The 17,949-nt window shown below is 39.0% G+C and overlaps 1 protein-coding gene across 1 annotated transcript in view; it reads right to left on the bottom strand.

Moving 5' to 3' along the window:
- MMP28 (matrix metallopeptidase 28) overlaps positions 1 to 17,949 on the bottom strand; it is a 936,400-nt gene that overhangs the window by 39,632 nt on the left and 878,819 nt on the right. The window contains exon 6 of the mRNA XM_044063270.1: positions 10,911 to 11,066. Within this exon, the coding sequence (XP_043919205.1) occupies positions 10,911 to 11,066 (156 nt within the window). The remainder of the gene's footprint in view (positions 1 to 10,910; positions 11,067 to 17,949) is intronic.

The following is a 17,949-nucleotide window of genomic DNA, read 5'->3' as shown; positions in this document are numbered from 1 at the left end:
AGAAAAGCTTTTGTTACGTGAAATTGTGAACAATAAAATTAGGATTATGAAACCAGATAAGGGTGGGGGTTTAATGGTTATGGACTTAGATGACTACATTAATAAAATGCTGAGTTTGCTTTATACAGAAGCTTATGAAGACATTTCTATTAATCAGTTGAATATAGCATATAGGAACATCGATCTTTATTTAGAAGATATGTTGCTTAATGGTGAGATTACCAAGGAGGTCTTCGATTATGTCATGGTCCATAACCCTAAAATCCCCACCATTTTTGGCATTCCTAAGATTCATAATAGTCTCACTGATCCACCAATGCATCCTATAGTAGATGATAAAGCATCCAAGACATTCTCTTTAGCCAAGTTTTTGGACATTGATTTGAAGAATATTTTTGTTAATAAACCCCTGCATTTTGAGGGACTCATGGGATTTTTTCAGTAAAATATCTGGCACTTTGTTATGTAACAATTTGATATTTGTTACTATGGATATACAGGATTTATATTCTGTTATCCCACATGATGTAGGGATGGACTGGTTTAATGACTGTTTAGTCTTTCATGCAGGTGTTGACAGGAATAAAGCTGAGATAATGAAAAACTTTATGACCAAACTTTTTAGTATTTGAAAACCAATTGCTCAGACAAAAGAAAGGGGTAGCTATGGGGGCAATTTGTGCCCCCGTGTTTGCAAATACAGCATTTTCATTTTGGTAGCTAAACTACGTAGTTAATTCTGTGTTTAAAGATTTGTGGGTACTGTATGGAAGATTCCTTGACAATATAATATTCTTTTGGAAGGACAGTGAGCAGAGGTTAAATGAATTTTATGACTACAAATTTTCTTACGTTTACTATGGATGTACAAGGTAATTCAGTTAATTTCCTAGCCCTTGCTATTTGAATTAACAGGTCAAAGAATTGTTTCGAATCTACAATTTATCGTAAACCCACCTATTCAAATACTTTTCTCCATTTTCATAGCATGCATCCTAGCCACCAGAAGAAAGCATTAGTGAAAGAACAGTGTGTGAGGTTGGCTAGGATGATCACTGGGGGAGAGGAATTGAATAGAGTATGATAAATTGTTTATGTGTGTATATATGTTTAATATGTCTAAAGTGAGGGGATATCCTGAGAATTTTTTATTCAACATCTTTAATGAGGTGAGTGTGAAAAGAGAACTAGGACGTTCTGTCCCTCTTTCAGGTACAGGTGTTGCAGTACTCCAGCAGCCTTAAGCAATATACAAGATCAATACATAACATTTAACAGGTCTACGATTATTACATTTAAAGCTAATTTTTATGAGCTCAGGGCAATAGTTGAATCTAACTGGAAAATCTTTAGGATGGATCCGGAATATGTGGGTTAAAAAAAACGTTGTTGGTTTATAAGGATGTGTGCTTTAAGACACTACTTGAGAGGCCTTTGGGAGTGGAAGGGCCTGGTAAAATGGTGAAGTGTGGTCACTGTTCACAGTGTCCCTATATCCTTGAACGTCAAGAAGTGATAGTGGAAGGATATGGGACAATTAAACTTCATTGTAGGTCTTATTGTGGGAGCAAAATGGTGGTATATTTAGCCCAGTGTTTATGTTGTCCCACATTCTATATAGGTAAAACTAAGTTAAGTTTGCGGAAAAGAGTTTACCAACACAACTATGATATTACAAAGAAAGATTAAAGAAATGCTTTATATAAACATCTGGTGCAGAATGCTGGACATAGGTTCAGATTTTGTGTTATTAATAGGACAGACTTGGGCCAGACAGGAGGTCTGGTGGAGGACTTCCTAGAATTTTTGGAATGTAAATGGCAATTACAAACTAGAGCCAACTGCTTTCCTGGTATAAATTAATATATTTCCATTTCTAGTGTATTAAAATTAAAGGCTGCTATGCATATTTGAACTTATTTTTATTAATAATGTTTTTATAAAATGCATTAGTATAAGTAGAGTTTTTATATTATAGTTGTCTGTGTGTGTATATATTTGAGTAGGGAAATGGACTGTTGCCTTAATAATCAACAATGTGTTTTAATTGGGCATTTATTAAGGCTGTTTTGTATGTATACAAGTTTGTAGAGGGATGTGGTATTTTATTCTGAAGAAGTCCTGTGTACTGAGTGGAAGAAAGTGCTAAATAAACTGGTTTCCTTTAGGTTTATTGCTTCACCACCATTTTTTGTGTTTTTACATGTTTGTGCTTGCCTTGATTGGTCATGTAGATCAGTTAAAATGACAACTTCAATTAAACTGAAAACATACAAAATACCATTCCATAAAGGAAAATCCACCAATGTTCTACATACTTTGAGAATCCTTGAAAACAAGACAAAACTGAAGAAGGTGACAAGCACTGACATATGTCAGCTGAAATATGTTTCAACTACAACTGTACAGATGATCAACCAGGTTTGAACATTTAATTAATATTGTGACTGTTCAGCTTTTTGTCTGTTATTTGTCACATACACTGTAATGCATTTATTTACTTAAATGATGTTCTTCTGAATAAGACACAGGGGCCTTTTTAAGAATAGCCATGCATCCGAAATGTATCTTACAAGTTTAGGAACCTTAAGATTATTCTAGGGAGCAGGCTAGGAATTGGGTGGTTAAACATTTTACTGGCTGCCTTTGTACATTAAGGGGTGTATATGACTTCATTATGTTTTCAGAAACTTGAAATTCATATGGTCGAGATCATATGATAGAGTTTCTGAAAACTCGAAAGAAAATAAAAAAACAAATCTATGTTTTTGCAGGGAGGCAAGCTGCAAGCACTCCCCCCACATCCCTGCAAATTATATATACCAACTCTGAGATCTCACTATAATGGGGAAAAGGCTTGTCCCCTGCAAAAACAGACTTTTTTTTAATTTTGAGTTTTTGAAAACTCTATCATATGGTCGACCATATGAATTTCAAGTTTCCAAAAACAGGTTGAAGTCATATAAACACCCAACAGGAGAATAGGTACCAGACGAGGGGTGAATCTTTTATCCCCCATCTACTGGTCCAATTTATGGTTGAATTGTGAAGGAAGGAACTCTGCTTCACATAAATATAAAGCTTGCTCCAGAGGACGACTGTTCTCTGAGACACAATACTGATTCCTACAAAATGTCCTATTTATGTTGCAAGCAAGGTTTAAGTCCCTCAATTAAGTATTTCTAATCTTATTTGTTTTGTGGATATGAAGGTCCATCAGAGACAAAGATCCAAGGATGCCTTGCATTCCAGGCATAGATCACCCCTCAACAGTCTGTAGGAAATGGAGTACAGGGACAGGGTTTTGACGCAGTCCATGAGTGTAAGTTGTTTATGTCCTGTATCCTGTTTGTGAGGAGCCTATGGGACATTCCAGTTATTGTATGTGCCAGGTCAGGTCTTTAAATCTGTAGGGTAGTCTGAACAAAAAGCCTCCTTATAAATTTTCAGTTCTTTCATTTATTGTATCCCTGTGGCAGCATAGGTGTTTACCTTTAAAATATTTAAAAATGGCTCTCCTGTCATGCTGGCGACTGCTACTCAAGAGTGGATCTGGGCGTTCATATCTGATGCTGTCCCCATGGAAAAAAAATATGTTTAAACAAATCAAAATTTTCTGTGAACCTCTGCTACTCCACTATAGCCTGAATAAGATAAATACCAGTTACAATAAGTGCAAAGCTTAAACGTCAGTGCAGCAAATGTGTATCAGATAAAGTAGCAAGAGAAAACGTTAATCTATTAAAATCATTCTCTTAGATGCTTGCATCTTGAGTATGAAATACTGTTAATTATATGCTTTGTAAACACCCTTTTTCACCTACAAAACCTAACATAACAAGGACTCCACACCTTTGAGGAACACATTAAAGATTTCCAGCTATGATTCAATGCTGAAAACACTAAACTTATCCTGCTGACCTTGCATACACAGCAATCCCAAACTCTGGATTTCAAAACTGTCAATAGAACATGTATCTCATAAAATACCTCCTTATATATCATCATACAACAAACTTAAATATGATGAGCACATACACCCTATCATATCTAAGAGTTTTATATAAGGTCAAACCATACTTAATCGAAGCTGTATACACAGCTGTTACATCACTCTTGCAATCCACCCTACTATACACCTCATCTGTTCTACTACACCTACAAAAAATGTCAGATCCATAAATCAGAACAAACTTACAGTAAGATTGCCAAATATACTACAAATCAAGCAGAACACATCACTGTCAGACTTGAAACAACTTAAACTGCCTATATCTACAAAACAGCCTAACATCCACACGATTTTAAACTTTTCGTCATGTACTACACAAACTATATAAATATCTTGCACTGCAAGAATCTGTACAATTCTACAACAAACCACAAAGGTTTATAATATCCCAACATAAACACCTTTGGCACAAAACCAAAGCATGATCAGTCTGGAGACTCTCTACATTCTTCCTACTTGTTAAAGTTATGGAATTCCATCCCAACAGAAATTAAAAAGGAACCAAATGCTACACCTCTTAAGTATAAAATGTATAATCCAAAATAATAACCGTCTCTGTACAAAACATTACATTTCACTTGCACCAGCCCAAACTATTCTCAATACATCTTATTAGATACATTTTTGTCTCATAACCTTTCCTTTACTTTTCTTTCTAACCCCCAAGTCCTCTCTGTGCAAACCCTCCAGCATTTCTATCCTGATTGCTTACCCCTACAGCATCACCTACACAATCATTTTCTAACTTCCTTCACTGTCTATACTTCTCCAAAATTATATGACACATTTTCCTTTCTCTATATATTTTTTCTATTATATACCATGAAAATAAATGTCCAGCATTTCTGAATTAAATACTATACTTACAACTTATCTTTCCCATTCACTGCCTGTCACATAGAGAAATGTTGGACGTATGTAAATAATACACATGTACAAATCCAAACCAAATCTCAAATACTGTATCTATGTCTTTCTATATATTCTTTGAATAGATATTGTGCAATCCAAATGCCTGTGTCCAGTGCTTGAAATATTTATCAGTTACTGTTTCTACTTTCTGCATGTTATCGGAGGAGCTTTTTCTTCCCCAGGATGTTATTGAAAAGGGACTACTGGGGCTCAGTCAGCCTTTTCTGGATTAAAAAATTAAAAAAGAGGGGAGTAAGTAAAACATATTTTTCTTAATTAATCGCATTTTAATTCACACTGGCGAGTCTGGGGGAATAGGTTAAAGAAAGGCAACCTGACATGACAAACATTATCAGATGTGGTGTGCTGTGTGTACCTGACCCAGTGCCTCTAGAATAAGCATCCTGAGTGACACCACATAAATCACGATTTCACAATTGTTGTGAACTTCAACGACCTTCTTGGGATACCAGTGCCAGCTAATACTGCTATATCCACAAAGTGTGCACCCTCAGTGAAAGTAGTGTTTCTCAGCGATCTTTTGCTACAGAATGATAACAATAACACTCAAATAAAATGTGAGTGTAGAAAAAGGATGCAAAAGTATCTGATCTGTGTATGAAGACAGCAACTCTGGAATAAATAACAGCTCTAAAGACAGAAAAAGGAAATGACAAAGGTGCAACACAGATGGGAATATAACCATAAATACAGAACATCTATGAATATTAGAACCAAAAAGAAAGAAAGCAAGGAGGACAGAATTAGGAAAACCTTGTTACAAATCATACATAAATTAAAAGATGGACATGAATGTGAAAGAAGCCAGGGATGTGAAATTAAATGAAAAAGCAAGACAAGAGTCAAAACAGAAACAAGAGCAAAATAAACAGAGCAACAAAAATGCAATGTGACAGCAACACTACTAGGAAAACTGGAATAAACTAAAAAATACAACAGGCGACGCAACAGGTGATTCATGTTCTAAAACCTAGTTTACTTTAGTCACGTCTGAGAGAGGAGCCTGAGTTTATCCTGATGAACAGTGGGCATAAGACAGTCTCTCACACATACACGAAATTTAAGGGATGACCAGCATACATTTTATTTATTTAACATTTAACCGGGAAATTCCGACTTGCAACATAGCCAGTTTTCAGCACAGACCCGGGGAGAAACACTCCAGATACACGTCTTTGAAAGTGGGAGGAAACCAGAGCACCCAGAGAAAACCCACACGAATGCAGGGAAGGCATGCAGACTCCGCACAGAAGGCACTCCAGCCGAGTATCGAACTGGAGAGAACCTCTTGCTGTGAGGCGACAATGTTACTGCTGCACCACTGCACATCTTTCAGATATGAGAGAAATCCCAGAAAATACCAATAAGTTCATATATGTATACTAGGCCAACAACCACAGTGGCCTTTTTAAGTCTTTCCAACCATACCAAACATATCTGACAAGTTTGGGAGCCTTAAGATTATTCTGTGGGGTATATGTAGATTAGGGATTGAGTTGTCAAGCATATTACAGGCTGCCTCTGTCCATTAGGGACATAGGTGCCAGACAGAGGTGAATTCCTAAGTCCCCATCAATTGGTCCAAATTATGCTTCAATTGGGTTAGGGAAAAAACTCTTCTTCATGTGGATGTAAAGCTTGTTCCAGAGAAAGGTTAATCTCTGTGACACATACTGGTACCTACAACATGTCCTACTTATGTTGTAAGGAAGGTTTCAGTCCTTAGATTGGGTACTTCTGATGCTATTTGTTTTGCGGATATGAAAGCTCTTCAGAGCAAGATCCAAGGATGCCTTGCATTCCCAGGCATATATCAACCCTCAGCAGTCTGTAGGAGACTGAGTACAGGGATAGGACTTTCAGGCGATCCACAAGGGAAATTTGTTTATGCCCTGAATCCTTTTTGTGAGAATCCTCTTTGGAGATTCCAGTTGTTGCATGTGCCATGTCAGGTACATACTAATGAGGGCTGAACTCAATGACTGGTCTGATGAGGGCCTAATTCAGTGGAACAATGACTTCCCTGGACTTAGATTTCATACCAGTGTTTATAAGTTGTGCAACATAGAATGATTTTCTTCCTACCCTAGATATGTGATCATTGAAGGTCAGGTTACTGTCTGCATATGTCCTCAAATCCCTGACTAATACATCTCCTCTTAGGGGGTAAGTTTTCAATGAGGTAGTTTCCAGAGGTGTCTGACTTCCCAAAGGATACTATTATGCATTTCTTGGCACTGAGTTTTAGTACATGGCACTGACACCAGTTATTCGTCTGAGTCAGCTCTTCTTGGAGGATATTTGTATCTTGGGGGATTCTATGATTACACCTAGTTTTCAATTGTCAGCAAACTTGGTCAGCTAGAGGTCCTTGACATTGGCCTTGACTTCAGAGAAGTAGATGGACCTATCACAGTGCCCTGAAGGCCTTCACTAGTGATTGGTCTCTTTGTGGAGGTGGACTTCTCTATCCTAATTTTCTGAGTGAAGGTGGATTCCCCTAGCCTAACTTTTTGGGTCCTACTTGAGAGCCACCATGCTATCTGTCAGGTAACATAGGGGTTTATCCCTAATTCTATGATTTTGTCTACAATGCCCAAATGTCTTGGCCGGGTCAAACTAGGCCATAAGCACCCCTCTGCTCTCATTCATTTCCTTGCTGACCTTCTCAAATAAGTCCACCAGGCTGAGCAGCTATGATTTGCCTTTGATGAAACCAAACTGGGTTGGATCCAGTGTTTGGAGATTTCCTATGACATTGTTAACTTCTATGATGACTTTGTATACGAGACTAGTCAGGCTTATGGGTCTTTAGTTTCTGGGATCTGTAGATGGCTCACCCTTGTGCAGAGAGATGTCCATTGCAGTTCTTCATTCGCATGGCATGAAGCCTGTCTGCAGGCTATGGTTAAGTAGATTCTATTGTTCCTGAAAGGTCATGCTCCATGCTATTTCAGGCGATATCCTGGGATATTATTGGGGTCCATTGCTGCAGTATTCTTGGCCTTGGACAGCGTGTCGAGGACCAGATTTTTATTGATAGTTGGGGAGTTATGTTTGATGGTATTCCCAGATGGGTGGCTGGGGGAGAGAGACAGGGGGAATAAAACTGGAGCTGAATTTATCATCCAATTTACTTGTTACATCTTCTGGCTAAGTGTAGGTGGCTTCATTTACAATTAGCTCTGGACATTATTGTGTACTGCCCTTTAAGGTTGCAGACATAGTTAAAGTCTTATGGCTGTTTTTGGACTGGGAAGCTATTTTTATCTCAAATTTGACTTTGTTAGACTTGATTTGTCCTCGGAGTTGTATGTCTAGATTGAAGAGATACCTTTTTATCCTGCTGGGTGTTCCACTTCCTCTTGGTGTACAACTTATTTATATTGTGATTCCACCAGGGAGATTTGTTTTTTGTGTTTCCTTTGTGTTTATTCCTGACAGGCACAGCTGTCTGTCTGCATTAATTGACATGATTGTATAGGGTCTCTGTGAACAATTCTGCATAGGCAGCAGCGTTCTTTGGGCTTGGGGACAGGGCTTGAAATGTTGCCAGGCTATCACTTAATAATATAAGTTTGCCTTGGAATATTTCCTAAATGTTCCAGTGTTGGCAGGAGTCCCGAGTGCTTCAATAATGGACTTCATGTTTCACAAAGCATGAAGATCCCAAACTTCCAGTACCATATGGGTTGTCATTGTGACAATTTAAACAGAATGTGCCAGTAAAAAGCTGAAACTAGCCTAGTTACAACTAATAACCCACTTGACATAAGAAAGACATGCAAATTCCTTAAGCTTGTGAAAAAAGTACTCAACAAAGTAGAAATTATTTCCAGGAGAAACTTAAGAGTTGAAAAAGATAGAAAAAAAATGAAGTCAAATTGGAAACATCAAATGATATCTCAGTCTGCATGCATATATTTATTGACTTCACTCTGAGAAGCAGAATGTCTCATAGTAACTTCAGTTCCTTTTTGTAGCAGTGACTTGTGAGGCTAGGATTACTAATAAGAAAATTAACATTTTGCATACAGATGCAGCTTAGACAAGATGGAATGCATAGCCTACCAGCCCGTTGTTCAAGGTATACACGTATTGACATTTAAACACAATGCAGTGTTAAGAAGTTATAATTTTCTAAAACTACTAGTCTGCACTTTTTTTCTGGTTAGAATTTATGTTATGTTACAACATGCAATTAACTATTTTTTTTTTATTCTTTTTAATCTACCTGAAGGATGCAACTTCTGACTCCTCATTTAAATATATTCTGTAGTGGAAAGGTAAATCTTGTGCAGTCATGTTAAATCCTGCTGGTACATGTTATTTAAATAAAAATACTCTGGGACAACCTGTAATGTGGCATTGGAAGTATGTGACACTTGAAGTCCATCATTGAAGGTAACACTGCAGTTTCTGTTGAACTGTTGAAAATGTTCTTGTAAACTAGTGTAATGCATCTGTTCTCATACAATACAAATCAAAATTAGGGGGAAATATTGATCTTTTAGAAAAAAAATAAAGGCATCTCTCTTCAGCCTTGACAGACTTAGTATAAGGGTAGCATCAGTCCAGCAACATACCAGAGGAAGAAAGGAGGACTCACTTTAAAGAGACACCTTTCCTTCCACATTCCTTATAAAACAGAAGAATGATCTGCTGCCAACTTGCCCCTGGCACATGTATCTGTCAGTGGATCTGCTGCCAACTGCCCCAGGCACATGGATCTGTCAGTGATTTGCTGCCAACTGCCCAGGCACATGGATCTGTCAGTGATCTGCTGCCAACTGCCCCAGGCACATGGATCTGTCAGTGATCTGCTGCCAACTGCCCCAGGCACATGGATCTGTCAGTGATCTGCTGCCAACTGCCCCAGGCAAATGGATCTGTCAGTGATCTGCATCTGTCAGTGATCTGCTGCCAACTACCCCAGGCACATGGATCTGTCAATGGATGTGTTGTTTCTGTTAACAAGCATCTTTTTGTGTTCCACTAACATCACTGTCTGTCCAGGCCACAGATCATAAGAACAACATTGTTGCTGGCAAATAGTGGGTGTTGACCTACTGTTACCAGATGGATCAAGTTCAGTCCACATCAAATTCCATTGCACGCCTGAACAATTTTGATGGTCATAAGGCAATCTTTAAAGGAGGAGGACATTAATGCCAGAAGATTCCCCTAATGGTGAAGTGGAAAAGAGATTTGCATGGAGAAGAGGACCAATGGTGGATAACACTGACTAACAGTAACAGAGAAAAAGGAGAGTAAGAAAACAGGCAAGGCCTCAGTACCTTAAGGTGTGGAAAACCATGTAACCACAACTCAAAATGAAAAAGCACACACAGATGCACGCACTTATATGTATATGCAGATGTCCTTCTATATTCTATCTACACTGTCATGCAACTGGAGATGGAAGTGTTGAAATAATTTATAGTGTATGAACAATCAAAAGCAGACAATCAAGTCACATATTTCTGCCATCTTAACAGTCTGCGAGGGGGACACTGAAATAAATTAAATACATTTTGCATACAAATGCATGCACACATCTATGCACTTGTGGGTGCACATGCTCTCACACACACACACACACATGCATGTACCTTACATGTTCTTGCAGCAATTACCTGTATTAGTTTAGCAAGAATTGGTATTGACACTCATGGTGTTTGAACTGCTGTGATTTGAATCTACCAAGGAGTCGCAACAGATTTTTTAAACCACAGTAAAAGCACATGGTGGTGCTACAATGAAAAGGTAATAATATGAAACATACTTCCTATTATCAGTGGTCATAAGTTGGCATCCTATAACAAAACTTTCTTCATACTAAATTTATGATTCTATCATGGAACTTCTAAAAACAGGAAGCTGTCCAACTTTTCTTGCCTGTATACCAAAGACAGAGAGTAAGAAAAAATTGAACAGCTTTCCGTGTAAGTCTCTTCAGACTTACCCATTGTGATGGCATCAAAGAAGGAGTAGCAGTAAGAAGAACTGGGACCACTTGGTTCAGCTGTACTGGGTACATCAGAATCATGCTCTGTGTGGTCCTGGAAAGATATGAAGAAGTTTCCTGGTAACTGGAATGCTGCTCCGTTTGGTGGGTTTCCTAAAATACATAATTTAAACAGAAGAGTATAAAACAGAGGAGGAAGAAGAGTTCATTTAACTTGTTTTATCCTGCATTCGAGCCCCTCAATTAGTTTGTTACAGCTGTAGCCCAAGCAATTCCACAGAACAATGACAGAACAATGACATAAGCTGCAGTGGGCTTTCTCTCTGTTCTATACATCTAGCTTTCCAGCTATCTAATTTAGGGATTCCAAGACAAGGCCAAAATCAGAAGGGGGACTATGTACAGCAACACCTGCAGTGAGCATATGATATGATTTAATCTAATTTACCTGCTCTGTAATGTTCCATCGTCAGTACCATTCTGTTGGCATAATCTTTAGCTCCCATAAGCAGGACTCTACATTCTCAATGCCTGCAGTATCATATGCATAACTACATCTGCCAATAAAATCCAGTGCTGCAGTCAATGAACTGGCATCAGAGACGTCTTTCAAGGACTTAAATAAAATGTCTAGCACTGCTTGCTCTCCCTCCCTATCCATCATGTAAGCTTTTGCTACCACTACCCCTAGTAAAGAATGCAACCCCAAAAACTGGATGTATCTACAGAAATTCACCTGGGCCACTATTTATAATCCCAATCAGATCTTAACTTGCGAAATAAAGCTAGGACTTTTACAATGCATATATGAAATCTGCAACGTTTTGTTCATTTTCAACCATTTGTAGGTACTGTGGACACTGTTTAGGTATTTATTTTCAAAATGGTCAAAACAAGAGAAGCACAGTGCTGTCTTATTGACAAAAGCAAGTGAGCAGATGTACCAAACAGCATCATTAGATATGTGAAGTTACACAACCAGAGTCTGGAAATTAATATGTTAAGGCTATGTGTTATTAATAAGCTATATTGTGAAGATTCTCTTCGAGTTTAAGCAAGTCATTTAACCAGACCAAAGTTCTTGAGTTACCCTGAAAAGAGTCTTAAAATAAAATAAAAAAAAAAAACAGTTCAAACAGTGAGCAGCAGATACAGGTGGCTAGACAGACAGTCATGGATATGTAATATTAGTATAAGCAAGAGTCCTACTCAACATCAATGTTCTGGATCCCACAGTAATCGTACATCCATCATCATCACCAACCTCCATTTCCCATTTTCTACATGGGGTCAGGGTGTTGAATCAACTGTCACCATCTTTCTCAACTCAATACTACTGTCCTACCTTATTCAAGAGTCATGCCTGACTGCTGCAGGTCTTCTCTCACAATCCATCCACTTCTTTGCTGGATGCCCTTGTTTCCTCTTTCCTTCTTCCTATCTGTCCCAAATCTTCTTCACCAGATTGTCTTCTCCCTCTCTGCACATATGCCTGAACCACCATACAATGCCAGGGCACTTCTATGGGCTAGGCTTGTAAAGGCTCCAGGGCCATTAGCCTAGTACACACCTATGAACCTATAATCATTTCTCCTAGACCTTCTCTGAAAATGAAGCTAATTTATCCTCATTTCAATGTCTGTCTCACAGAGTGAATCTAACCACCTGCCTCAGGCACTTAACTGCCTCAATCCCGGGTTGCTGTACCATACAGCAGTACTGATCACAGCACTGCTTTGTACACCTTACTTTTCATACAGCAGTACTGATCACAGCACCGCTTTGTACACCTTACTTTTCATACAGCAGTACTGATCACAGCACTGCTTTGTACACCTTACTTTTCATACAGCAGTACTGATCACAACATTGCTTTGTGCGCCTTACTTTTCATACAACAGTACTGATCACAGCACTACTTTGTACACCTTACTTTTTATACAGCAGTACTAATCACAGCACCGCTTTGTACACCTTACTTTTCATACAGCAGTACTGATCACAGCACCGCTTTGTACACCTTACTTTTCATACAGCAGTACTGATCACAGCACCGCTTTGTACACCTTACTTTTCATACAGCAGTACTGATCACAGCACTGCTTTGTACACCTTACTTTTCATACAGCAGTACTGATCACAGCACTGCTTTGTACACCTTACTTTTCATACAGCAGTACTGATCACAGCATTGCTTTGTACACCTACTTCTCATACAACAGTACTGATCACAGCATTGCTTTGTACACCTTACTTTTCATACAGCAGTACACCTTACTTTTCATACAGCAGTACTGATCACAGCACCGCTTTTGTACACCTTACTTTTCATACAGCACTGCTTTGTACACCTTACTTTTCATACAGCGGTACTGATCACAGCACTGCTTTGTACACCTTACTTTTCATACAGTAGTACTGATCACAGCATTGCTTTGTACACCTTACTTTTCATACAGCAGTACTGATCACAGCACTGTTTTGTACACCTTACTTTTTGTACAACAGTACTGATCACAGCACTGCTTTGTACACCTTACTTTTCGTGCAACAGTACTGATCACAGCACTGCTTTGTACACCTTACTTTTCATACAGTAGTACTGATCAGAGCATTGCTTTGTACACCTTACTTTTCATAGAGCAGTACTGACTCACAGCACTGCTTTGTACACCTTACTTTTCATTTTTCTTTGGCATTCTTCTATCACACACTACCCCTGATACTCTGCACCAGTTGGCTGCAGCCCTTCTGATTCTAGCTTTAACATCCTCATTCAGACCCTTCCTTCTCTTCATCCACCCCTCCCCCCGATACTTGTTCCTCTGTTTTCCCTTCTATCGCACTTCTCAGCTTCTTCTGATTTCCCCTGTTTGTTGCCATTATAACTGTCTTATCTATACTAGGTTTCATCCTATGTGCCTTCAGTTTTGATTCCATTCCCCCTATCCTTTCCTGAAGTACTTGCTCAGAGTCTGCATGTAATACCACATCATCTGCATACAGCTTCTTTGTTGATCTTTCCCCTCTGAACTCTTTGCTAATGTAGTCCATCACTAGTATGAACAGCAGTGGGCTCAGAGCTGAACCACACACTGAGCAGAGTGGATGAGAGGTGTTGACTCCAACTCTTAGCTGAGATATATAAGTATCCTGTTTTTTTCAATTATTTATACAGTTTATTGTTTCTAGCAATTTATATATAACACTTTTACTGTAATCTGCACGGGTAACTGATTTGTTTGCAGTTAAAAGCATTCTGTATATTTACAAATCTTTATCTGTTTAAAAACTTTCATTTTGTGGCTTTCTGTAGTGCTTTTTTGAATTAGCTGAAGCTTTTCTTTACCTTGGCTAGATTGTGTTAATTAGCTGCAGGCTAGTGGGGGCTGGTTCTTTTATGTTTTTGTAAAAAAAAAAAAAAAAGTTGTTGTTCTGGTATTTAAGCCCTAACTTTGAGAGAGTCTCTGTCTATACACACTGAGCAGAGTGGATGAGAGGTGTTGACTCCAACTCTTAGCTGAGATATATAAGTATCCTATTTTTTTCAATTATTTATACAGTTTATTGTTTCTAGCAATTTATATATAGCACTTTTATTGTAATCTGCACAGGTAACTGATTTGTTTGCAGTTAAAAAAATCCTGTATCTTTACAAATCTTTATCTGTTTAAAAACTTTCATGATGTGGCTTTCTGTAGTGCTTTGTATACTTGGTGGCTTTGCAGTTGCCCGCCCCTACTGTAGATCTGATCCGGGACACTCCTCCCAGTCTAGTGTCACTAGCTCATTCTACCTAATACAGAGAGAACATTTGATAAGGCCTTCTGTTTCTCCTTTTTCCCTTTCAAAAAAAATAAATAAATAAAAATTTTGCCTGAATTTCCTTGTGTTCTGACTGTGCTTCTCAAACATTTTGGAAATCTAGAGTATATTTTAGAGCATTTATTATAACTGTAATTGCCTTAATATTGCTACAACTCAAGTGTTCTAGGTTGCACTGCATCTGAAGTGCTTGTGTGTTTTACCTGCTTTTCTATATATATATATATATATATATATATATATATATATATATAGAGAGAGAGAGAGAGAGAGAGACTTCTCTGTATATGTAGACTAGATACTTATTCTGCTGTGTTACTGCCTCTTAAATTGTTTTTCAGTTGTGCACTTGTCTTGCTTCATTTAAAAAGTTTTAAATTGCTAATTTTGTAGAGTTTTAATTGCATTTACTGTTTAGGACTACACTGGGTTAGCCTTTTCTGTGTTTATTTACTGTATTATTGCATTGTTTAGCCTGTTTCAACAAAAAAAAAAAATATATATATATATATATATATACATATATACTATCTTGTTTGCTTGTTTCCCACCTTTTCTAGCCAGTCCATATCCCAGACCTTGCTTGTCTCAGGACTTTATTTTCTGTGCTCAGAGCTATCCAGACCTTGCTGTGGTAGAGGGAAGTCCTACTGCCTACCAGTGGGACTGGTGAGCATTGTACTGCCCATCTAACACTAGAGGAGTGGTTTCCAGCTCTGAAATTGTAATTTTATTAGCCTTTTTGTGTTGATTACTATCCCTTTCAACTTTCTGGCTTAAAAACACATGCGTTTGCACATTTTTCACATCGTGCAGCACTACGAGGATACAGTTAAACTATTCCAGGTGCCAGAAAGTGTGCTCTTCAAATTTTCCCTTAAAACTAGCTGGTTTCTCAGTAGTAGCACTAAAAATCTGAATCCCTGTGACTAGCACTTGCTCTAGAACCTGCTGGAAAGCACTAGGAAGCCTGAAACTGATACAAGCACTCAGCTCTCCTTGTCAATAAGGAGAAATAAATCATAGGCACTAAACAGCCTACAATTGCAAAGTACCTTAAAAAGGTAAGGGAAGACATCTCTTAAACTGTACAAAAAAGCACCTAAACAGGCATGTCCAAGGGTCAGCTTCCGGTGATTTCTCCTGTCCACCTGGTGAATCTGGGCATACTGGGGCAATGCAGCAACTGCCTCATGTACACAGACAATCCTCTCCTCTTACCACCCAACACTACAACCTGCGAGGGATGCACTTACATAGCCAAACTGGAAGCAAAGCTCTCTCCAGTCAATATTGTGCTAGACAGTCAAGAGGAGAAGGCTAACACATGCATTATACCTCTAGCAACTCATAGTCCTTCAAAACCCACACCATCAACACCCACACATAGCAACACTAAACCCACTTATGCGGAGGCCCTTAACATTAACCTGCCCAAGCAACAAGGACCTCCGAAGCCGAAACGCAAGCAAACACCAGTCACAACAATAGTGACACATAGCTCACAACACCAGTGTGCCACCCAACAACAGCCCCTAAGGCAAGACAATGTACCCAACACTTTAGTCATAGGTGACTCTATAGTCAGGCACACTGATGTTCCACTCACCAGGCTGAACAACGAGAAAATTACAGTCAGCTGCCTGTCGGGTGCCAGGATCCGACACATAACGCATGCACTCAAGTCACTCCCCAACAAGTACAAATACGACTCTGTCATTGTCCATGCTGGAGTGAATGACTTGAGACGTACCTCCCTGGACTACATGAAGAGAGACATGGAAGAGCTCTTGGATCATGTGACCCAGGCAGGTATGACCCTAGCCCTGAGTAGCATCCTGCCTTCACCCAGAATGATACCACAGTATAAGGACAAAATGATTGACTTCAACAATTGGCTAAGCTTCTGGTGTCATACAAAGAGGATCCAGTATTTGTCTGCCTGGGAAGACATGATTGACAAACCAGAATGCTTTGCAAGAGATGGTCTGCACCTGTCACCCCTGGGATTTAGGCAAGGTTCAAAGGATAAAACCACCACCGTAACAGATACAAGCATGCAAAATCTGAAGGTAATGCTAGAAGTCTAAACCTCAAAATGCACACTCTCGAGTCACTCCTAAAAATGGAGAACATTGACATCTGTGCAGTGACTGAGACCTGGTTCAAGGCTCCAGAGAGCACCCCTGCAATACCAGGCTACAATTCTTACCACACGTTTTCGGCCACAAAACCAAGACCGAAACACTAAAGGTGGAGGAGTGTCCATATTCACCAAGGATATTCACACCTCTAGGCTAGTTGCCCAACACAATGCATCTGAAATTCTCCAGGTGCAACTAACACTAGGTAAGACTGCAATCCAAATTGCAGCTTGCTACAGATCTCCCACCATACCCCAAGATTCTCACTACATCTTCATAAACATACTGGAAAATATTAAGATACAACCAAACACCCTAATGCTGGGTGATTTCAACTACCCTGCCATTAATTGGGAAAACTACTCGGGTACCAACTCCTTTTCCCAACGGTTCTTGAAATTTATAAATTCCAACGCCCTGGATCAACTATTCCATTGTCCCACCAGGGGCTCCAATATCCTAGATCTGGTCATTACCAACATGGGAGACAGATGCTCCACACCAGTGGTCACCCCCTCATTGGGTCAGGACTGACCATAAGCAAATCACCCTTGACATCCACATCCCACCCCCACCCCCCAGTAAGGAAACCTCCTTAAAAACTTCTCCAAAGCCAACTTCGTGCTCCTGAAGTCAGAAGGGACAAACTTCACAACACCCACGCAGAAGGGATCTGAAAGTTTGACTGCAGAATCCTACACTAAGGCACTGTACGAGCACATCCACTCATACATGAATCGTGCCATACCAAATAGAATCAAGATGATCTTCTCCAAAAAAAGGAAGCCAATCTGGTGGTCCCCTGCTATAAACAAACTATACAACAGAATTAAGAAACTGTTGCAGAAAAGAGGAAAATTCCAGGATGCAAAAAACTCCCTCACCAGCCTCAGTAAGAAACTGAGATCCCTCATAAAATCCTCAAAAGCTAGTTACGAAAATAAAATTGCCAAAGATTCCAAAGACAACCACAAGGCATTCTATAGTTATGTCAAGAATCTAAATAGCAATGCTCAGATCTGCTCTGAGCTACAACAGAATGGCATTAAATATACTGATCCCAAGGA

This window comes from Protopterus annectens, chromosome 2.part1 (assembly GCF_019279795.1).
Source record: "Protopterus annectens isolate FY-2018-M chromosome 2.part1, PAN1.0, whole genome shotgun sequence".
Lineage (NCBI taxonomy): Eukaryota > Metazoa > Chordata > Ceratodontiformes > Protopteridae > Protopterus > Protopterus annectens.
Note: the sequence above shows the minus strand (reverse complement) of the source record. Positions and strands in the feature narration are given on the sequence as shown.